The sequence below is a fragment of the Bos taurus genome, chromosome 21 (assembly GCF_002263795.3).
Source record: "Bos taurus isolate L1 Dominette 01449 registration number 42190680 breed Hereford chromosome 21, ARS-UCD2.0, whole genome shotgun sequence".
In the NCBI taxonomy this organism is placed as follows: Eukaryota; Metazoa; Chordata; class Mammalia; order Artiodactyla; family Bovidae; genus Bos; species Bos taurus.
This window is the reverse complement of record NC_037348.1, coordinates 47609221-47634143: the sequence shown is the minus strand read 5'-3', so window position 1 is coordinate 47634143 and position 24923 is coordinate 47609221. Positions and strand designations below refer to the sequence as shown.

The 24923-nt window shown below is 37.0% G+C and overlaps 1 protein-coding gene across 2 annotated transcripts in view; it reads right to left on the bottom strand.

Moving 5' to 3' along the window:
• The window catches only part of MIPOL1 (mirror-image polydactyly 1), a 312949-nt gene that overhangs the window by 99995 nt on the left and 188031 nt on the right, over nt 1–24923 (bottom strand). For both annotated transcript variants that reach the window (XM_024982072.2, XM_024982074.2), the window contains one exon: nt 9696–9790. In XM_024982072.2, the coding sequence (XP_024837840.1) occupies nt 9696–9790 (95 nt within the window). The remainder of the gene's footprint in view (nt 1–9695; nt 9791–24923) is intronic.

Sequence of the window (24923 nt, the reverse complement as noted above, 5' to 3'; positions counted from 1 at the left end):
AAATTAAGAGAAATATTCATAAAGGTGTTATACCGGTGAGCATGAGGTATGTATGATGAGAGAGCACTACATATAATTACGGTAATGTTAGGTAGAATGAGATCACTTCCGGTTGAGAAGATCAGAAAAAGATTACCAGAATAGTTCTTAAATTGTGTTTTGAAGGCTCAGTAAGAATCTGATAGGCAGAGATTGGGAGAATTCCAGGAGTAAGATGAAATAAAAAGAAAGCAGTGAAGTGGGAAATTTGGGGTATGGCCAGGAAACAGTGAATAATTCATTTTGAAAGTATAAATAATAGTCAATTTAGTATAACAAATATTTGTTGGGTGCTTATTATGTGTGAGGTAGTGTACTAGCACCAGTGACACAAATATGAATGAAACCAGAAGATAAAAGGATGATTGGTGGAACACTAAACCAGAGATAGCTACTGCTACTGCTAAGTCACTTCAGTCATGTCCGACTCTGTGCGACCCCATAGACAGCAGCCTACCAGGCTCCCCCATCCCTGAGATTCTCCAGGCAAGAACACTGGAGTGGGTTGCCATTTCCTTCTCCAATGCGTGAAAGTGAAAAGTGAAAGTGAAGTCACTTAGTGACTAAGTGAAGTCACTTAGTCGTGTCCGACTCTGTGCGACCCCATGGACTGCTGCCTACCAGGCTCCTTTGTCCATGGGATTTTCCAGGCAAGAGTACTGGAGTGGGGTGCCATTGCCTTCTCCGAAACCAGAGATAGAGGTGGCAGCAATATCAAAGGTTCATAAGTGTTTTAGGTAAAAGGGTCTGGAATTTATTGTACAGGTAATATGGTATTTCCCAGGTGGTGCAGTGGTACAGAATCTGCCTGCTAATGCAAGAGGCGTAAGAGACAAGGGTTCGATCCCTGGGTTGGGAAGATCTTCTGGAGGAGGGCATGGGAACCCACTCCAGTATTCTTGTCTGGAAAATTCTATGGACAGAAGAGCCTGGTGGGTTGCAAAGAGTTGGACATGACTGAGTGCGTGCGCCGCGCACACACACACACGCACACACACAATGTGGTATTATTAAATACTGCTGATATCTGATTGAGAGGTTGAGAATAATGTTTCAGGAGTCTTAAGAGGAGGGAGAAATGGAGACAAGTGGATGATGTAGCTAGAAAAACCTGGGCATGAAATTATACAAGACTGGTCTAAGGTAGGAATTTTGTAAAGGAAGGAGACATTGCAAGGAAAAATCTAGCAAAATTTGTTTACTAATTAAATTTTAAAAAGGGACAAATCAAAGATTACCTATGCAGAAGGCAACAAGCATATGCAGAACTCTAATAATAGTGTCAAGACCAAGAGAAACACTTTACTTTTTTATTTACTAAAATACAAAATTAATTTTTTCTCAAGCTGATGAAAATGATGTTAATAGATGGCAGACTCCAGGATCTATAATTAGCAGGCCCATTCTAAGTCTGGATCTTTTGCTATCCATGATAATTAAATGGCAAAATATTTTGTTAAATGCTCTTCAAAGAGGAAGCTGAACCATTTTACAGAATAAAAAGGAGCAGTTGAGAGCTATACATGTTGAACTTTCATGTTAAAATAAGGCACAGAAAACAGTGAAAGTAATGCAAAAAAAAAAAAAAGTCTTTCTAAATTCAAAGTCATAGAAGACATAAAATATTTTGGTAGCCTCTGTAGTTATTTAATTGTCTTATATGTCAATAAAGCAAAAACATTTAAAGTATTTTGATCAATGATACTATTAATACATTTCTTTGGCACAGTACTTTATAGTTTTCAAAAACATTAAAAAAAAATCATCTCCCTAATTGTCATAGTAAGTGGCTTAGATCATTCACAAACAGGTGCAACTCACTGGTATAAGAAGCTAGTTCTTAATTCCAAATATTACCAAACAAAAAAGTCTAATCTACTTCATACAAAATGGTTAGAAATGTCACAGAATATTAGAACTAGAGAAATCCCCAAGTCCAAGTTAAAGAACTTGAAGCCTAGAAAGCCTGGAGCTTGTCTATATCAGAAAAAATTTGGTTAATGGCAAAGATGCTCTTTTGATTTTTTATTACTGTTTTGGCAGTATGGTTCCATAAAACAGTTCCAAGAAAATTAATTCCAATAAAAATACAGATATAACAAAATGTTTGTGTCACTGGGTAGTCCAATTAGAACACAGAACTAAGAGTTCAGGATTGAGTGTTCAACTCCTCTTGATGAGGGATTTGCATTGAGAAAAATGTTGCTTCATGGCTAGAGTTTGCATGCCGTTGACTCTTATTGATGCATAGTTCTCACTACTGAATGAGAAACCATCACCATCACCATCACACACACACACACACACACACACACACACACACCCCAAACCCAGCCAGAGCCTAGCGACAGTCAGTAATATTTCTGATTACGAAGGACAGGATATATAAAGACCAGAAAATATATATATAAGTAGTAAAAGGAACCCATACTAAATAAAATTTATAAAAAGAATGTAGGAAAAAAAAAAGCATCCCACCCTCTTTTTGAGTATATTTGACATGGTTTCTGTCTTTGTGGCTTTTATGACTTAGAAATGTAGTATATCATGAACCCAGTAAGTAGGATTTATTTTTAATCCAGTATTTACTATGCCAACATTCAAGCATTCTATTTAATTTTTTACAAAAATACTGTTACAATCAGAGGAAACATACCACCTTAAAATATGAAGCAGACTATTCAATATTTGTGATGTTGTAGAATGTCAAATCTGCCATGTTCTGAAAGGCATCACAACTTCTCACTTGGAATTGAACAAAACAACAAAAATTTAAAATATAATCTGCTGCTATTATGAGTATATTAAATCCTAGTCTACTGGCACTGAACAACAGGATCTAATTCCTATCTACACACTTGAATTTACACTTTTTTAAAGCAGAAGTAAATACAGAAGTACTATAAAATCAGCAAACATTGAAACTTAGGGTTTCTCTCGATTAGAAAACAGTTTGTTATTATTATGCCTCCTGAGCTTAGGAATGCAGCACTACAGGTTTAAAGAACAGGAAAAAATCATTACTAAATACAAATCTAAGTCCTACAAGTTTAAGATTCTTCCCTGATGAAAGTTTAGATTTACACTAACGAAGCTGTTAGATGAATTCGGTATTTGGCAGAAAGGAAGGCACTAACACTTTACTAATAGCACTTTTGTAATAACAAAATTTATTTGAAACCTTCACATTGATTCCTCTCCTGCTATCCTCTCTGCTTTAATGTGAAGGAGCCATCACTTACACTGGTAAGTTTACTATCGCTACCCATTCACCTCACCTGCCCCGTCCCTAACTGTGCCAAAGGACACAGGCCAACATTTCCTTTTCTCAGTATTCAAAGTCTTCTAGGACTCAAAGGAAACAAACAGAATAGAAAAATCTCCTAATACATACTTCCATATTCCTATTCCCACTCGGGGAAATGAAACGCTTATAGTAAACAGTAGCTCTTGGTGTAACCCAGCTAAAAAAATAACTTTTTAGAAAAAAAATTAGAAAGAATAAGGTCAATATCTTATGGGCTTCCCTGGTGGCTTAGACGGTAAAGCGTCTGTCTGCAATGCAGGAGACCCGGTTCGATCCCTGGGTTGGGAAGATCCCCTGGAGAAGGAAATGGCAGCCCACTCCAGTATTCTTGCCTGGAAAATCCCACGGACGGCAGAGCCTGGTAGGCTACTGTCTATGGGGTCACAAAGAGTTGGACACAACTGAGTGACTTCACTTCACTTCAAGGTCAGTGTCAGGAAGAATAAAAGTCATTAGCATATTTTAATATGCCCCTAACACTAATGACTGATCACATATCCTCTATTGCTTTGGCTGACGGAAAGTTTAAGACAGAATTATTCTTGAGGCTTATTCTTTTGCCGTTTCATGGTAAATATGCAAGCTGACTTATTCCTGGCTCTAGCTTCTTGTCCTATTCCTATATTTTTCTTAGTGTATTTTTTCTTAGTTATTGATAAGCAACTTTCTTTGATATGACCATACACATGTATGTGCATATATATATGTATATATATTTATGTGTAAAACTGATTTGAATAACTAAAAGTGCATTTTTTCTTAAACTTTTTTTAAAAAATACATTACCTGTTATGACATACATATACACATGCAAACATACATGAAAACTAGAGTCAGTCTTGGCTTTCTTCACAATAAATAAGAAACTCTTCCCCCTGTCTTCTATAGCAGAGGAAACTTTGAAGAAAAAAAAAAAGAGTACTACTTCTATGAGCTAGTTGTGTTTCATGTATGGATCTGTAACCACCATCTATTTGGGTGTGTAAGAAATACTGTTTACTTTCACTTAAATTAGAATCTGGGATTCCAGGAAATTTAAACTTTATTGTTTTTGGAAATTGCCTCTCTCTTCCTAGAGTTCTACATTCCAGGGATCTTATTCCTATTCTATTTAAAATAAATTCCTGAATATCCTCACAGAATGTTTTCTATACCTTGAAAAGGAAACTTAACTGTGAGCTTAAATTTATTTATATTCATAGCTATTCTTATCTCCTTTACTCCTGTCCATAAACACAAGGTGACCATCTTCCTGCTCAAGGCAAACCCTTCTACAGATTCTTAATTCCATCTCTTTTTAAATTTGGGGGGATGTTGTTCTAGAACAATTCTCTCTTGGCTCTTTCCAATGAGTCATAAACATGTTCAAATGTCTGCCATTTTTCAAAAATAAGAGACATAATCCTTAACCCACTTTCCTTTCTTCTTAGCTATAACATCTTTCTTATTCAGGTTTCTTCAAGGATCACTCAAACTGATAGTTCTTCTCTCCCTCAAGTCACTCTTGAACTTACAAAAAAATTGGCTTCTATACTTAATACTCTATTAAAACTACTCTTATAGATGTCAATAATGGCCACCTCGTTTCAAACAAAGGGGACACTTTTTGCTCATATCTTAACCATTTAGAAACATTTGACTTTTAAAAATTTTTTAAATTAAAATCTCCTTCCTTGGCTTCAGTGATATTGTTTTTAATTCTATTCTTACCTCACTGACCTCTTGCTGTAAAAAGAAATTTAACATTCAGTTCAGTTCAGTTCAGTCACTCAGTCATGTCCGACTCTTTGGAGCCCATGAATTGCAGCACGCCAGGCCTCCCTGTCCATCACCATCTCCCGGAACTCACCCAAACTCACGTCCATCGAGTCGGTGATGCCATCCAGCCATCTCATCCTCTGTCGTCCCTTTCTCCTCCTGCCCCCAATCCCTCCCAGCATCAGAGTCTTTTCCAATGAGTCAACTCTTCGCATGAAGTGGACAAAGTACTGGAGTTTCAGCTTTAGCATCATTCCTTCCAAGAACACCCAGGACTGATCTCCTTTAGAACAGATTGGTTGGATCTCCTTGCAGTCCAAGGGACTCTCAAGAGTCTTCTCCAACACCACAGTTCAAAACCATCAATTCTTCAATGCTCAGTTTTCTTCACACTCCAACTCTCACATCCATACACGACTATTGGAAAAACCATAGCCTTGGCTAGATGGACCTTTGTTGGCAAAGTAATGTCTCTGCTTTTGAATATGTTGTCTAGGTTGGTCATAACTTTCCTTCCAAGGAGTAAGCGTCTTTTAATTTCATGGCTGCAGTCACCATCTGCAGTGATTTTGGAGCCCCCCAAAATAAAGTCTGACACTGTTTCCACTGTTTCCTCATCTATTTCCCATGAAGTGATGGGACCAGATGCCATGATCTTAGTTTTCTGAATTTAACATTGGTTGAACACTAATAATCAGCCAAACACTGTGTGAAGGGTTGCAAGTACTTAAAACAGTTCTAGAAAATTCCCTGGTGGTCCAGTGGTTAGAACTCTGTGCTTTCACTGATGAGGGCATGGGTTTGATCCCTGGTCAGGGAACTAAGATCCTGCAAGCTGTGTGGCCTGGCCATAAAAAATAAAACAACACAAAACCTCTATGTGGTAGGTACTATAATTCTCATTTTATAAAATGAAAATGGTCTTGGAGAGGTTCATTTATATAAGGTTACACAAGGCAGGGCTGTCTAACTGAAAATCTCTGTAGCTTTACCACATTATCAGCAATTAAAAAAAAAAGTAGCAGTGAGAGGGGTCTTTGTGAAGCTTATCTTTGAGCCAATAATTGTTAACTATTTAAAAGAGGTTATGTAGCTCTGTTAGATTCATGTAGATTTTAAAAAGTCTTTGAAAGATAAATGTTTAATCCACATAATTTTCAAAAATCTTTCAATAATCCTCTGCAATTCAGCAAAGAGAAGGAGTATCAAGGTTTGTTTTCCAGTAAGTAAGGTCAACTTATGCAAGATTAGCACATCACCCTCAGCATTCTTGGACACTGTCGCTTTAACGACAGAACACCTGCTGACCTACCTCATGGCAGGAGAGGGTGCCATAAAAACTCTCCCTATCAATGGGGTGAAAAGACTACATACCATACACAACAGCCAAGGTCTAAGCACAAACCACACAGTATTCATAAGTCTTAATAAAGGCTTCTGTTATTCTCCCAAGAAGTAACCCTAACTTAATGCAGCTAACTGAAGTGTGCATTTAAACTGGCAGCCTTCAAACTTGGATGCACATGGGAATTTCTAAGGAGCTTTAAACACACCAAAGCAGAGTCTTACTCCAACAGACTCTGAAGTAATCAGTCAGGGATGGGATGGGGATCAGGATTTTTAGAGGCTCCTCAAGTGATCCTATTGCATAATTACAGCTGAGAATCCACTAGTGTAAAATATACAATTGTGTACTAAGTTGCTTCAGTTGTGCGACCCTATGGACTGTAGCCTGCCAGGCTCCTCTGTCCATGGGGACTCTACAGGCAAGAATACTGGAGTGGTTTGCCATTTCCTCCTCCAGGGGATCTTCCCAACCAGGGATCGGACCGGCATCTCTTATGTCTCTTGCATTGGCAGGCAGGTTCTTTACCCCTAGCACCACCTGGGAGGAAAGACTGTTATATTCATGCTCTTAAAAAAAAAAAATAAGGATTTGACATCTTCAACTACTACCAGGGTTCTGCTTGCCCACATACCTACTGATTCTAATTGCAAGCAAATGATTCCCCACAGTCAGTCATCAACCAAACATACTTGGAATTTGGTAACTGTCTTAGTTTCCTGAGCTGCTGTAACAAAGTACCCAAACTAGGGGGCTTAAAACAACAGAAATTTATTGTCTCACAGTTCTGGAGGCTACAAGTCCAAAATCACGGTTTCAGCTGGATTGTGTTTTCCATGAAGGCTGTAAGGGAGAACCCTCCTGGTGCCTCTTCTGGCTTTGGGCGTTTGCTCCAATCCTTGGTATTCATGTGCTTGTAGATATCTCACATCTCCCCAGGCACAAGGCTGTGTTTGCCCTGGGTCTTCACAAAGTCTTTCCTTTATGCCTGTGTCTCTGTGGCTAACTTTCTACTTTTTATAAAAACTTCAGTCATATTGGGTTAGAGCCCATGCTAATGATCTCATTTTAACTTGATTAGCTCTGTTAAACACCTTGCTGCTGCTGCTGCTGCTAAGTCGCTCAGTTGTGTCCAACTCTATGTGACCCCACAGACGGCAGCCCAACAGGCTCTCCCATCCCTGGGATTCTCCAAGCAAGAACACTGGAGTGGGTTGCCATTTCCTCCTCCAATGCATGAAAGTGAAAAGTGAAAGTGAAGTTGCTCAGTTGTGTCCGACTCTTAGCGACCCCATGGACTGCAGCCTACCAGGCTCCTCCGTCCATGGGATTTTCCAGGCAAGAGTACTGGAGTGGGGTGCCATCGACTTCTCTGGTTAAACACCTTGCTGCTGCTGCTGCTGCTGCTGCTGCTGCTAAGTCGCTCAGTTGTGTCCAACTCTGTGCGACCCCGTAGATGGCAGCCCACCAGGCTCCCCTGTCCCCGGGATTCTCAAGGCAAGAACACTGGAGTGGGTTGCCATTTCCTCCTCCAATGCATGAAAGTGAAAAGTGAAAGTGAAGTCGCTCAGTCGTGTCCGACTCTGTGCGACCCCATGGACTGCAGCCTACCAGGCTCCTCCGTCCATGGGATTTTCCAGGCAAGAGTACTGGAGTGGGGTGCCATTGCCTTCTCCATTAAACACCTTATTTAGACCCAAATAAGAGCACATTCTGAGGCACTAGGGGTTAAGACTTCAATATATTTTTGTGAGGGACACAATTCAACCCATAACAATAACCACTTAGCATTTACATCAAATAACACTGTTTCAAAGCATGGATTCTTAATATGAAGATGGGAAAAAATTTTTATCTTTATTTTTCACTCTTCATGTAAATACAGTATTTCTTATGATTATGAACACAGGCAACAATCTTCAGTAGTATTATTAGTGGTTCTTGAGACTTTGTGTCCATAGAAACCATTGGTATTTTCAGGTCACATTTCAGTGTTTGCAGTCATCTTCAAAATATTATTTATAGTTATCACTACTTAGAAATTACAGTTTTTAACAGACTTGCTGTTAGTTATTTACTGTATTAGTGCATTAATATATCATGATGTAATACCTTCATAATTTTATTTCAATAAAACTGATTTTGATTTAATTGAATTTTATGCACTGAACATTATCTTGAGAAGGGGATCAAAATTTTAAAAAAATCTTTCAATAACCTACAGCTCTAGTTAGTGAATTCTTCCATTTCATACTTGAGGATTTTTTAATCTTCATAAGTATTTAAAAATATGCAGTGCCTTGTACATCATTTTCAAACCTTTTACAAAAAAAAACTATGATCCACCATGAAAATATATATTTTACATGTAGCTCAAGACACAATCCGGAGAAGGCAATGGCACCCCACTCCAGTACTCTTGCCTGGAAAATCCCATGGGTGGAGGAGCCTGGTGGGCTGCAATCCATGGGGTTGCTAAGAGTCGGACATGACTGAGTGACTTCACTTTCACTTTTCACTTTCGTGCACTGGAGAAGGAAATGGCAACCCACTCCAGTGTTCTTGCCTGGAGAATCCCAGGGACGGGGGAGCCTGGTGGGCTGCCATCTATGGGGTTGCACAGAGTAGGACAGGACTGAAGTGACTTAGCATCAAGACACAATCGTCTCTCTCACACACAACACAAAACTGAAACAAAAATGTCACAAAACAATATTTACCCTTACTGCACTCTTGACATTTTCTATTCTATCTCTATTCATTAAAAAATGCCAGTGTGACCTACTGAATTAATTTGACAACTAATCTTGGAGCATAAATTAGTCTTAAAAATCCTTTAGTGGAGTTCCTTTAGAAACTTCTTATACTGTGATAGTTGAAAGGCTGTTATTACAGGTATTCATGTACTATTTTAAAAATATATGCCTTCATTTCAGAGGTGCCATTTAGATGAGCAAATAATTCAAGAGCTAAGCAGGCTCCATTTAGACAACTGGTTTAGAGTTACATAAACTTTATAATTCCCATTTTATAATGGGAGGCTCAACTTAAACTTTACCAAATACCAGAAGGAAACAAGGTAGAATAATAAATATTTTATGCCTGAATCATTTTAAAATTACAAAAATGTCTTAAGTGTATGATGTTTAATTTCACTGAGGTATTTCCTCATTCACCACTATAAAATTGGGTAGAAACATTTTCCAAACTAACATTTATTTATGCCCAGGATAAAAAGAATTTTACCTGTAGTAAACTCGAAGTGTCTGGATTTCTTCTTCCAGTTTTTTGTACTGCTGAACTGCGGTTTCTCTGGCTTGTTGCATAGCTAACAACTTTGCCTGCAAGTAATTAACATTTTAAGAAATTTAATAGCAGTTTGGTACCTTTAAATAGACTACTATAGTATGAATAGAAGTCTTTAATTTCTGGGAGTTTAAAAACCCATCAGTATTTTTAGTAGTGGTTCATAATTTCCCACAAAATAATTCGATTATATTAATAACAGAAATATTAAAGACATGAACATATTAATTTACCAACTTCGCTCATTACTAAACTTCAATCTTATTCATCTGTATCATCAGATATATGCCTTTCTGCAATGTTTAACTTTACACACAGAATTCAGAATGTGGAACATGGTTTCAGAGCACTATCTAGAGTAGAGATAAGCACAATGGGTGTTTCACATATAAATTTTATGTGGCTCCACTGCCTGATCGCTAGATTTTCTTTTAACTTTATTAATAGAAACTCCGAAAATTCTAAATATGTTAAGCCATCTTTGATATTTAACATGAAAAAAATTGCACAAGACTATAACCTGATTTTTACAGATATGATTTAACCTTTTCAATTCCTTTTCTGCAGGGAAAAAAAAATCTCTAAAGGGAGAATGGCAGTAATTTTGAATGTTGGAGATATTTTACTCAAGGGTTGCTATTGTTCATCTTGGCTTATAATAATCAAATTTTAAAGAGTCTTAATCAGTTTTTCAATAGAGGTTAATGGTAATTTTAAAAGAATTGTACCTTCCAAACATCATTCCCAAAATTTCCAGCATAGTCAAAAAAAGTTATCAACCTGCCTTTTAAAGTATGGTACTGGTAAGTCAGACTTTAATTTTGCTTATTTAAAGCTTAATTTGCATGAAAAAGGCTGTCTTTTACTTTAAATGTGTTTGATAGATAACATGAAGCAAATTGTAATCATACATGTCACAAACTGCACTAACGGAAATAATTAAAAAGTAATCAAAAGTTGGAGGTTGAATGAAATTCATTAATTTTGCTGAACTCACATGATTTCACTGAAATTATTTTCTTGCATAAGAATGAAGTCATAAGATAAACTGTGAAATCTGATCATAGGAAAATTAATGAGTGTAATATAAATAAACATTAAACAGTGCCACTTTTCTATTTTAATAATGCAGAATTATAAAAAATAGCAGTTTAAATTTTTATATAAAAATTAAGCACCAAACTAATTAGCTATCTGCACTAGCAAATCCTAACAAAGAGTTACTTTTAATTAAATTTAAGATGTTCAAGTACTTGCTTTAACATGTCACATTCTAGAATTATGGATGAAATAGCCTCAAAAATTATTTTTAAAAAAGCATTTAAAGCTGGTTCTTGATGCCAATAATTAACAGCTTTGCTAATTTTCAGTATACTATAAAATGTAATTCAAAGGGTAACTTGCATGACCGAATACCCACTGTGATTAATAAGAAACCAAAAAGAATTGCCCCCAAAATATTTCACATTCAACTTACAAAACATCAGATATCCTGTTGCATGTAATTTAAGAAATATCAACTATTTGACAGGTAATTGAGAATGTGATAAATAACAATGGGACAGTGTTAAGAACCTGAGATGATTATTTTTAAGCTTTTGTACCCGGTACTTCTGCAGAAAACCAAAAAACAAACCTAAACACAAAGCAAAAAACAAAACCAGCAATGTTGTAGCACGAAAAAGACATAACAAAGATTATGCCTAAGAAATTTTTGCAATGAAAATGGGATGTGAGAACTGTACTTAAATTCCCTTGCTTTGGGTAAAAATGAACATTTTATTCCTCTTCCTACACTCAGTTCACCATGAAGATTTGGTGTTGCTTCATGGCAACCCATTTGATTTATTACTTCCAAATGTCTGATCTTATATCTAGGCACTGGAGACTATGTTCAAAGCTATTATAAACCTTCTGGCCTTACAAGCTCCTTCCGCTACTTTATCAGATACACATTTATCTGGTCAACTTTTTTTAGGGGTGAGTAAATACCATTACCTTATGGCATAGTGATCCTGTTTGGCAGCTGGGATGAACTTCCTTTCCCACTACCTCAGGTACTCAATTATATGTGATCTAGAATTTTTTAAAAATATTTATTTATTTATTTAGTTGTGCCGGTCTTAGTTGCAGCACGCGGGATCTTTGACCTTCACTGCGACATGTGGGATCTTTTTTTTTTTTTAAGCTTTGGTACACAGGATGTTTTAGCTGTGGCACGCAAAAGCTAGTTGCAGCATGTGGGATCCAGTTCCTGACCAGGGATTGAACCCAGGTCCCTGCACTGGGCATGTGCAGTCCCAGCCACTGGGCCACTGGAGGCGTCCTTATATGGTCTAGATTATTCAAACAGAGTAGTCCATCCTGATAGCCCCAGAAGAAAACTGAACCTTGAAGACATCATTTGTATCCTGGTTCCCTGTACACCAGACAGATCCAGATTCATTTCTTGGACACATGAGTTTCTTCTTTTTTTGCACAGGCTCGTTTTGAGTTGGATTTATGGTATATGCAATGTAATGTCCCTGGTGGCTCAGAAGGTAAAGAATTTGCCTGCAAGCAGGAGACCTGGGTTCGATCCCTGGGTTGGGAAGATCCCCTGGAGAAGGGAATGGCTATCCACTCCAGTATTCTTGTCTGGAGAATTCCATGGACAGAGGAGCCTGGTGGGCTACAGTCCATGGGGTCACAAAGAGTATAAGCAATGTAAAAAATTTAATTAATTTACATGTGCTGTTTATACCTATTGCATTTCCTAGTTTCATTATTGAAAGAAAAGTGAGTGTTAGTCACTCAGTCGTGTTGATTCTTTCCATCACATTGCAAGTCAAAAATATATTTAATCTCAAAAACAATAAAAATTAGCAAACATTTTTCCTGTTTCTCTGCCATTATATTTCCCATATTTCTGGTAATTACTTGTCAATCTCCCACCCCCAATCTTCAAACTACAAATATTCTGAGATTTCAAGTTACCTGTTTGTTGTATATCCTTCTAGAAATATATATACAAACATATATATATATATATATATTTACAACCAAATAAATCTATTTACAATATTGATGGTATCTTTATACACTATTAAAAACTTTGTTTTAGGTTTAAAAGAAGTTTTGCTATTTCGCTTTCTATTAAAAAAGAAATCTTTTATCCTAACCCATGTGTTGCACTCACTAATCACATTTCCTTCCTTCCCTCCAACCCCAAAGTGAAATATTTCCATGAATTTGGGTTCATCATTTTCAAGAGTATTTTATACTTTTACAATATAGTTACGTACTTACAGATAATGTATGTGATTGTTTATACATTTCTAAACTTTATATAACTCTGGGAGATAGTAGAAGACAGTGAAGCCTGGCATGATACAGTCCATGGGGTCACAAAGAGTCAGACACAACTTAGTGAGTGAACAACACAATGACAAGCTTTATATAAATGATACTCTCTACATTCACAGACAATTGCTAATAATTACCTTCACACATGGTGAACATACACTTTAAAATATATTTTTGAGCAAAGCCTACAGTGAGTCAAAATTTCTAAGTATTACTGGCTCTCCCTATCTACAGGTCCCATATATGCAGATACTGGAGGGCCAATTAAGGAACTTGAACACTGCAGATTTTGGTATCTGTGGGGCTCCTAGAACTAATCTCTTCTGGATAACAAGGGACGATCATATGGTCATAGATTTAGACAAACATTGTACAAAAGTATAACATCTTTTTTAAACTTACATTTTCAGGTAAAAATTTTATTGAAGTAAAACATTCATAACATATACAAATTATACATACATGAATTTTTTAGGTAGGCTTGTTGAGTTATAATTGAGGCAAAGTAAAAATTCACCCATTTTTTTGGTGTACAGTTGTATACATTGTCACAAGTTTATATAGTTACGTAATAACAATGACAATCAAGACACAGAATATTTTCATTATCCCAAAATGTTCCCTTGTGCAATAATGCAATCAATGTCCTTTCTTTACATGTAGTTCCTGGCAACCAGAGATGTGATTTTTATTTTTACTGCTATAGTCTTCCCATTTCTAGAACATCATATAAATATTATATAGTCGACAGACTTTTGAATTTGGCTTCTTGTTTTTTTTTTTTTTTCTTCCAATTTTATTTTATTTTTAAACTTTACATAATTGTATTAGTTTTGTCAAATATCAAAGTGAATCCGCCACAGGTATACATGTGTTCCCCATCCCGAACCCTCCTCCCTCCTCCCTCCCCATACCATCCCTCTGGGCCGTCCCAGTGCACCAGCCCCAAGCATCCAGCATCATGCATCGAACCTGGACTGGCAACTCGTTTCCTACATGATATTTTACATGTTTCATTGCCATTCTCCCACATCTTCCCACCCTCTCCCTCTCCCACAGAGTCTATAAGACTGTTCTATACATCAGTGTCTCTTTTGCTGTCTCGTACACCGGGTTATTGTTACCATCTTTCTAAATTCCATATATATGCGTTAGTATACTGTATTTATGTTTTTCCTTCTGGCTTACTTCACTCTGTATAATAGGCTCCAGTTTCATCCACCTCATTAGAACTGATTCAAATGTATTCTTTTTAATGGCTGAGTAATACTCCATTGTGTATATGTACCACAGCTTTCTTATCCATTCATCTGCTGATGGACATCTAGGTTGCTTCCACGTCTTGGCTATTATAAACAGTGCTGCGATGAACATTGGGGTACACGTGTCTCTTTCCCTTCTGGTTTCCTCAGTGTGTATGCCCAGCAGTGGGGTTGCTGGATCATAAGGCAGTTCTATTTCCAGTTTTTTAAGGAATCTCCACACTGTTCTCCATAGTGGCTGTACTAGTTTGCATTCCCACCAACAGTGTAAGAGGGTTCCCTTTTCTCCACACCCTCTCCAGCATTTATTATTTGTAGACTTTTGGATCGCAGCCATTCTGACTGGTGTGAAATGGTACCTCATAGTGGTTTTGATTTGCATTTCTCTGATAATGAGTGATGTTGAGCATCTTTTCATGTGTTTGTTAGCCATCTGTATGTCTTTTTTGGAGAAATGTCTATTTAGTTCTTTGGCCCATTTTTTGATGGGGTCGTTTATTTTTCTGGTGTTGAGCTGTAGGAGTTGCTTGTATATTTTTGAGGTTAGTTGTTTGTCGGTTGCTTCATTTGCTATTATTTTCTCCCATTCTGAAGGCTGTCTTTTCACCTTGCTAATAGTTTCCTTTGATGTGCAGAAGCTTTTAAGGTTAATTAGGTCCCATTTGTTTATTTTTGCTTTTATTTCCAATATTCTGGGAGGTGGGTCATAGAGGATCCTGCTGTGATGTATGTCGGAGAGTGTTTTGCCTATGTTCTCCTCTAGGAGTTTTACAGTTTCTGGTCTTACGTTTAGATCTTTAATCCATTTTGAGTTTATTTTTGTGTATGGTGTTAGAAAGTGGTCCAGTTTCATTCTTTTACAAGTGGTTGACCAGATTTCCCAGCACCACTTGTTAAAGAGATTGTCTTTAATCCAGTGTATATTCTTGCCTCCTTTGTCGAAGATAAGGTGTCCATATGTGCGTGGATTTATCTCTGGGCTTTCTATTTTATTCCATTGATCAATATTTCTGTCTTTGTGCCAGTACCATACTGTCTTGATAACTGTGGCTTTGTAGTAGAGCCTGAAGTCAGGTAAGTTGATTCCTCCAGTTCCATTCTTCTTTCTCAAGATCGCTTTGGCTATTCGAGGTTTTTTGTATTTCCATACAAATTGTGAAATTATTTGTTCTAGCTCTGTGAAGAATACTGTTGGTAGCTTGATAGGGATTGCGTTGAATCTATAAATTGCTTTGGGTAGTATACTCATTTTCACTATATTGATTCTTCCAATCCATGAACATGGTATATTTCTCCATCTATTAGTGTCCTCTTTGATTTCTTTCACCAGTGTTTTATAGTTTTCTATATATAGGTCCTTAGTTTCTTTAGGTAGATATATTCCTAAGTATTTTATTCTTTCCGTTGCAATGGTGAATGGAATTGTTTCCTTAATTTCTCTTTCTGTTTTCTCATTATTAGTGTATAGGAATGCAAGGGATTTCTGTGTGTTGATTTTATATCCTGCAACTTTACTGTAGTCATTGATTATTTCTAGTAATTTTCTGGTGGACTCTTTAGGGTTTTCTATGTAGAGGATCATGTCATCTGCAAATAGTGAGAGTTTTACTTCTTCTTTTCCAATTTGGATTCCTTTTATTTCTTTTTCTGCTCTGATTGCTGTGGCCAAAACTTCCAAAACTATGTTGAATAGTAATGGTGAAAGTGGGCACCCTTGACGAAAATGGAGAGATCACAACAGACAACACAGAAATACAAAGGATCATAAGAGACTACTATCAACAATTATATGCCAATAAAATGGACAACGTGGAAGAAATGGACAAATTCTTAGAAAAGTACAACTTTCCAAAACTGGACCAGGAAGAAATAGAAAATCTTAACAGACCCATCACAAGCATGGAAATTGAAACTGTAATCAAAAATCTTCCAGCAAACAAAAGCCCCGGTCCAGACGGCTTCACAGCTGAATTCTACCAAAAATTTAGAGAAGAGCTAACACCTATCCTGCTCAAACTCTTCCAGAAAATTGCAGAGGAAGGTAAACTTCCAAACTCATTCTATGAGGCCACCATCACCCGAATACCAAAACCTGACAAAGATCCCACAAAAAAAGAAAACTACAGGCCATTATCACTGATGAACATAGATGCAAAAATCCTTAACAAAATTCTAGCAATCAGAATCCAACAACACATTAAAAAGATCATACACCATGATCAAGTGGGCTTTATCCCAGGGATGCAAGGATTCTTCAATATCCGCAAATCAATCAATGTAATACACCACATTAACAAATTGAAAAATAAAAACCATATGATTATCTCAATAGATGCAGAGAAAGCCTTTGACAAAATTCAACATCCATTTATGATAAAAACTCTCCAGAAAGCAGGAATAGAAGGAACATACCTCAACATAATAAAAGCTATATATGACAAACCCACTGCAAACATTAACCTCAATGGTGAATTTGGCTTCTTTTACTTAATGCTTTTAAAGATTCATTCATATTATTACCCGGATTAGTAGTTCATTCCTTTGTATCACTGAGCAGTACTCCATTGCATGGATGTACTATAATCTGTATATTCATTCACCAGTTGATGGACAGTTGGATTGTTTCCAGTTTTTGGTAGTTTTAATAAAGCTGCTATAAACATTTGTTTATAGATAATTTTGTGGAAATATGCTTTCATTTCTCTTACTTAGGTAAACACCATGGAGTGGAATTGCTGGGTCCCATGATAAGTGTGTGTGTTTATATACTTTAAAAGTTATGTACTCTATTAAGTTATATACATTATAAAGAAACTGCCAAACATGCTGCCTAAATTGATAAAACTTAAAAACATCTGTGCTTCAGCAAAGGAAACCATACGCAAAATGAAAATACAACCAACAGAATGGGAGAAAAGATTTGCAAACAATGTAACTGACAAAGGATTCATTTTCAAAATACACAAACAACTCATACAACTCAACAACAAAAAAAATCCCAAACAATTCAATCAAAAAATGGGCAGAAATAAATAGGCATTTCTCCAAAGAAGACATACAGATGACCAACAGGCATATGAAAAGATGCTCAACATCGCTAATTATCAGAGAAATGCAAATCAAAACCACAAAGAGGTATCACCACACATCAGTCAGATGGACCACCATTAAAAAGTCTACGAATAACAAATACTGGAGAGGGTGTGGAGAAAAGGGAATCCTCCCACACTGTTGGGAGGATAAACTGGTCCAACCATTATGGACAACAATATGGAGATTCCTCTAAAAACTAAAAATAGAGTTGACATATGATCCAGCAATCCTACTCCTGGGCATATACCCAGATAAAACTATAATTCAAAAAGACACATGTCCAAAGCAGCACTATTCACCATGGCCAAAACATGGAAACCTAAATGTCCATCAACAGATGAATAAAAAACAATGATGTGACACATACGTATAATACAATGCAATACTATTCAGTGATAAAACAGAACAAAATAATGCCATTTGTAGCAGCATGGATGGAACTAGAGATTATCACACTAAGTAAAGTAAATCAGAAAGAGAAAGACAAATACCGTAATACCATATCGCTTATATGTGGAACCTGTAATGTGACATACACAAACTTATCTATGAAAGAGAAGCAGATTCACAGACATAGAAAACAGACTTGTGGTTGCCAAGATGGGGGCGTGTAGGGGAGGGACTGAGTGGGAGTTTGGGGTTTGCAGATGCAAACTATTAAATATACAGCATCAATAAACAACAAGGTCCTATTGTATAGCACAGAGAATTATATTCAATGTACTGAATATAAAAAAGATTGTGTTTGCGAGTGTGTGCGTGTGTATATATATCTATGAATCATTTTGCTACACAGCAGAATTTACCAGAACATTGTAAATCAACTAGATTTCAATAAAAAACAAAACAAAACCATCTGCGGTTAACCACAATAGCAATGCCATTTGTTGAATGCCTTCTATGGGTTGGACATTGTACTGAGTATTTGAAATGCCAGGCTGGATGAAGTACAAGCTGGAATCAAGATTACCAGGAGAAATATCAACAACCTCAGATATGCAGATGATACCACTCTGATGGAAGAAAGCAAAGAGGAACTAAAGAGCCTCTTGATGAAAGTCAAAGAGGAGAGTGAAAAAGCTGGCTTAAAACTCAACATTCAAAAAACTAAGACCATGATATCTGGTCCCATTACTTCATGGCAAATAGATGGGGGAAAAGTGGAAACAGTGTCAGATTTCATTTTCTTGGGCTCCAAAATCACTGTGGACAGTGACTGTAGCCATGAAATTAAAAGATGCTTGCTCCTTGGAAGAAAAACTATTACAAACCTAGACAGCATATTAAAAAGCAGAGACATCACTTTGTTGACAAAGGTTGGTATATTCAAAGCTATGGTTTTTCCAGTAGTCAGGTACAGATGTAAGAGGTGGACCATAAAGAAGACTGAGTGCCAAACTGAGGCTTCTGAATTGTGGTTCTTGAGAAGATTCTCTTGAAAGTCCCTGGACTGCAAGGAGATCAAACCAGTCAATTCTAAAGGACATTGATCCTGAATATTCATTGTAAGGACAGATGCTGAAGCTGAAGCTGCAGTACTTTGGTCACCTGATGTGAAGAGCCAGCTCATTGGAAAAGACCCTGATGGTGGGAAAGATTGAGGGCAAGAGGAGAAGGGGGTAAAAGAAGATGAGATGTTTCGATGGCATCACTGACTCAATGGACATGAGTTTGAGCAAGCTCCAGGAGCGAGTGAAGGACAGGGAAACCTGGTGTGCTGCAGTTCATGGGGTCGCAAAGAGTCAGACATAACTTAGCGACTGAACAACAACTATATTCATACATCAGTGAGATAATTCCCAGTATCCCTATTTTACAGATGATTAAACTGAGGTCCATGAACATTAATCAACTTGTAAATGTAACAGAGCTAGTGACTGACAGAACTCAAGCACATATTCAAGCCTGTTTGGAACAAAATACATATTTCTCCCTTAAACCTCAACATACTAGCATTCTGGGCTGTGTGTGGGGTATCTTTTCTCTTTGTTTCCAGGTTTTAAAGTTATAACTGACATATAACATTATATTAATTTTAGGTGTACAACATCATGATTTTATATATATATATATATATATACACATATATATACACACATGGTGGTGGTTTAGTCACTAAGTTGTGTCCGACTCTTGCGACCCCATGGACTGCAGCCCACCAGGCTCCTCTGCCCGTGGGATTCTCCAGGCAAGAATACTGGAGTGGGTTGCCATTTCCTTCTCCAGGGGATCTTTCCAACCCAGGAATCAAACCCGGGACTCCTGCACCACAAGCAGATTTTTTTTACCAATTGAGCTATGAGGGAAGTCCTATATATACATACTGCAAAATAAATACCACAGTAAGTTAACATCCATCACCTCACATGATCACATTTTTTTTTCCTGTGATGAGAAGTTTTAAGATTTACTCTCCCAGCAACTTTCAAATACATAATACGGTATTGTTACTATTCTGTACATTAGTACTTCTCCAGAACTTATTTACCTTAAGTGAAAACATGTTGGTTAATTAATGTTGCTGCTAAGCAACTTCAGTCGTGTCCGACTCTGTGCGACCCCATAGACGGCAGCCCACCAGGCTCCCCCGTCCCTGGGATTCTCCAGGCAAGAACACTGGAGTGGGTTGCCATTTCCTTCTCCAATGCATGAAAGTGAAAAGTGAAGTGAAGTCACTCAGTCATGTCCGACTCTTCGCGACCCCATGGACCGCAGCCCACCAGGCTCCTCCGTCCATGGGATTTTCCAGGCAGGAGTACTGGAGTGGGGTGCCGTTGCCTTCTCCGTAATTAAAGTTAGGTTAACCTTAAAAGTATCTCATTAAACTGTATCTATCTTGAGCAATACCATCTAAACAAGACCACCGTTTGTACTATTAATGCTACTCTTCAAAATCAACTGCATTATTTCCTTAGAGTTTTATCTAGTAATGTAAAATCACAAAGAAAAGCCTACACTTTTCACATCAGTGAACACTATTTGTATGGATATTGTGGAGAAACGACTTTTATCTTACCTTAAAATCTTGTTATGTTTGGTTTTGAATGTGTTTTAAATAGTAATAGTCTGATACAGTTAAACCTTTCTTTGGTAGCTCCAAGATCATAAAATGGAAATCTCCATAAATGGGGAACAGAGGCATCTGATCTTATGTACGATATCTACTAAAGAAAGAAATATATAATACAAATCAAATCATAGAACCAAATCCTGAAAAGGATTTCAGAGGTAATATAGTCCTCTACTTTTATAGGTGAGGAAATTGTTGTTAACATTATACAATATGTTTAGAGAAACATTTAGGAACTGTTTAAAGTTTCATGGCTGGTTAGAAGTTTGAACTAGCATAAAACTATTCAGAAAATATTGCTTATTTTTAACAAGCAATTAATATATATGTTATCTGTTTTAATATAAGTATTTTACAGAGTAAGCACAAATATATGGACTGTGCTATGTTATTAAACACATCTGTAAGGTACCTAATTAGAGATTTTCAAACAATATGTCTGATTGCACAATTGCTCAAACATAAATGAGCAATTTATGTTTGCTCATTTATATATGAGTATAACCATTCCAGTATTTGACTCTTTAAGCTCAGAAGCTTATTAAGAAGCTCGTAAAGAAACACTGCAAAAGGATATCTAAAAAATTAGAAGCTACTATATTAGAAAGATACAAATGACTGATTTTAATTACATCTCCCCTTGATAAGAAGACTGGGATTACAGCAGTATATTACTGGAGTGCATTGCTCTTTCAAAGGTTATTCCTCAGAGGTTATCTTTTGTCCTCATGTCAAATTTCTTAGGCCAAGCATCATCAGCATCTAGACTCAAAAGCAGTCGTAATGCACTGTCTAGTGATCTATGGTTTGAAATGGAAGCAGAAATAAAAATATATACAGGCAGAGAGTGATCTATGAGCAGTGAGAAGAAACCACAAAGCTGAGAAAGGAAGGGTAGAGAGAAGTATAGCAGAAAGAGAGCACAGCACATTGAGTAAGAATAAACTTGGGATTCACTTGCCGTAATTAGTGCTATGAATGAGTAAGTTACACCCTGTGAGCCTCTATTTTCTTTTTAGTAAAATAAGCATAATGCCACATCTCACAGGATTACGATACAATGATAAAATAAATTCCCATACAATATAGCCATATCAAAGTGAATAAATATATAAACTGCACAATAACAACTGTTGAACTTTTGATGTGAAGTTACTGTGGAAAGAACTATGTCCGTAAGGAATAGCATTGTATAAAGTAACAGGTCAATAAGGTGAGAAGGAACTGGGCTTAAAGTACAAGTTCAAGCCATGTGGCCATCAAGAGAATGGTTGTTAAGAACTACAGTTCTTAAACATTTTAAAAATGTGAACTGTAAAGATCGTGTTGCAACTATTCAATTATTGTTGGAGAGTGAAAGCCGCCATAGACAATACAAATGAACAAGCATGGCTGTATTTTTTTGTATTGTTTTTATTATTTTTTTTTTTTTACTTTACAATATTGTATTGGTTTTGCCATACATTAACATGAATCTGCCATCGGTGTACATGTGTTCCCCATCCTGAATCCCCCTCCCACCTCCCTCCCCATCCCATGCCTCTGGGTCATCCCAGTGCACCAGCCCCGAGCACCCTGTATCATGCATCGAACCTGGACTGGCAATTTGTTTCACATATGATAATTTACATGTTTCAATGAGCATGGCTGTATTAAAAAAAAATCTCTATTTACAAAAAAAAGGAGCCTGTCCAAAGGCCATTGTTTGCCAACTATGTATCTGGAAAGCCAGATACATAGAACCTAAAATATTTCTTGGTCTTTATAAGCTTTTGGCTAATGCTGTCAGATACCTGGGGAAATGCAGAAAGAAAATGTTGCCCTGTCTAGACGAACATGTTTCTGGGTGCAATGAAACAAAACACGTGAAATTCACAGTGTTCTAGACAGATTTGCCAGGACACATAACGATAGAAAGGAAAAAAGGAGTTAATGGTTGTATGGTGAACACTGTGTGCATAGGAACACTGTGTTGTGACAGGAACCACTTTGTCAGTGAGCTATGACGTCACCTACTGTATACCAAGCAAGACAAATGAAAAACCTTGCAGCTTCAAATTCTATTTTCCCTGATGTCAGTAGAGTTTTAATAGCATTCTTTTTATTAGTGTTTGCATGGCATATCTTTTTTATATCCTGTTAATGTCAATCTTTTTTACATGCCTAGGTTTAGATGTGACTACTGGAATCAGCATAAAGGCAGAACTCAGGTACTGCAAGTTCAGTTCCAGAGCAGTGGAATAAAACGAAGACTGCAATGAACTGAGTGACATGAATTTTCTAGCTGCCCAGAATGTATGTGCTATGTTTATACTACAGTGTAGTCTGTTAAGTGTGCAATAGCAGTATGTCTACAAAATCAACATGCTTATCTTAATTAAAAATACTTTATTGCTAAAAAATGTTAATCATCATATGAACCCTTAGTGAGTCATAATCCTTTTGTAATAGTAATATCAGAGATCCCTGATCACAGATAACCATAATAAAGAAAATGAAAAAGTTTGAAATAGTGAGAATTATTAAAATGGGACAGAGACACACAGTGAACAAATGTTGTTGGAAGAACTGTACTAAAGACTTGCTTGACAAAGGGTTGCCGCAAACCTCTTGTAAGAAACTCACTGAGAAGCACAATAAAGCGACATATGATAAAATGAGGTTTGCCTGTATTTTTTTAAGTCTAAAAATCTTTGTTTTTTAATTAGGACATTTGATCTCTTTACAATTAATGTAATTACCACTAGATTTGGGCTTAAGTATACATTATTATTTCCTGGTGGCTCAGATCGTAAAGAATCTGTCTGCAAACAGGGAGACTGAAGTTTGATTCCTGGGTCGGGAAAAGCTCCTGGAAAAGGGAATGGCATCCCATTTCAGTATTCTTGTCTGGAGAATCCCATGGACAGAGGAGCTTGATGGGCTACAGTTCATGGGATTGCAAAGAGTCAGACACACTGAGTGATTAACACTTCCATATATTCTTATCCTGTGTTTTCTATTTGGCCTGTTAGCTCTGCTACATTTTTCTTTTAAAATCATCTTTTCTTGTTATATTTTGGGTTCTTTTATTACTCCATTTCCCCTTTTTCATCTAATGTAGTAATTCTTTCACATTCTTTTAATGATTATCCCAGAAATTACAAGATTCAATTTGATTTAGCATAAATATAACATTAATCCTCCTGGACAATGAGAGGACCCATAACCCTTTAACCCTTTTTACTTTCATTCCAATTTATTTATTACTGTTTTTAAAATGTATTATAATTCATCTTAGTTAGGTTTAATTCCCCCAAAACATTATTAATATTATTTTCTTGAGTAAATGTATATTTATATTTGTCACTTTTTTGTATTTCATTCCTTCCTCTTTGGGAAGTTCCTTACAGAATCACATTCCTTCTACTTAAACACAGCTCTTGGAAGTTTAATACAAGGCTGAAAATGACTAAATCAAGTTAGTTGTGAATTCATATTTTCCAGAAAGTTCAGTTCAGTTCAGTTCAGTCGCTCAGTCATGTCCAACTCTTTGCGACCCCATGGATCGCAGCACGCCAGGCCTCCCTGTCCATCACCAACTTCTGAAGTTCACTCAGACTCATGTCCATCGAGTCAGTGATGCCATCCAGCCATCTCATCCTCTGTTGTCCCTTTCTCCTCCTGCCCCCAATCCCTCCCAGCATCAGAGTCTTTTCCAATGAGTCAACTCTTCACATGAAGTGGCCAAAGTACTGGAGTTTCAGCTTTAGCATGACTCCTTCCAAAGAACACCCAGGACTGATCTCCTTTAGAATGGACTGGTTGGATCTCCTTGCAGTCCAAGGGACTCTCAAGAGTCTTCTCCAAACACCACAGTTCAAAAGCATCAATTCTTCGGCACTCAGCTTTCTTCACAGTCCAACTCTCACATCCATACATGACCACTGGAAAAACCATAGCCTTGACTAGACGAACCTTTGTTGGCAAAGTAATGTCTCTGCTTTTGAATATGCTATCTAGGTTGGTCATAACTTTCCTTCCAAGGAGTAAGCATCTTTTAATTTCATGGCTGCAATCACCATCTGCAGTGATTTGGGAGCCCAAAAAAATAAAGTCTGACACTGTTTCCACTGTTTCCCCATTTATTTCCCATGAAGTGATGGGACCAGATGCCATGATCTTCGTTTTCTGAATGTTGAACTTTAAGCCAACTTTTTCACTCTCCTCTTTCACTTTCATCAAGAGGCTTTTTAGTTCCTCTTTACTTTCTGCCATAAGGGTGGTGTCATCTGCATGTCTGAGGTGATTGATATTCCTCCCGGCAATCTTGATTCCAGCTTGTGCTTCTTCCAGCCCAGCCTTTCTCATGATGTACTCTGCATAGAAGTTAAATAAGCAGGGTGACAACATACAGCC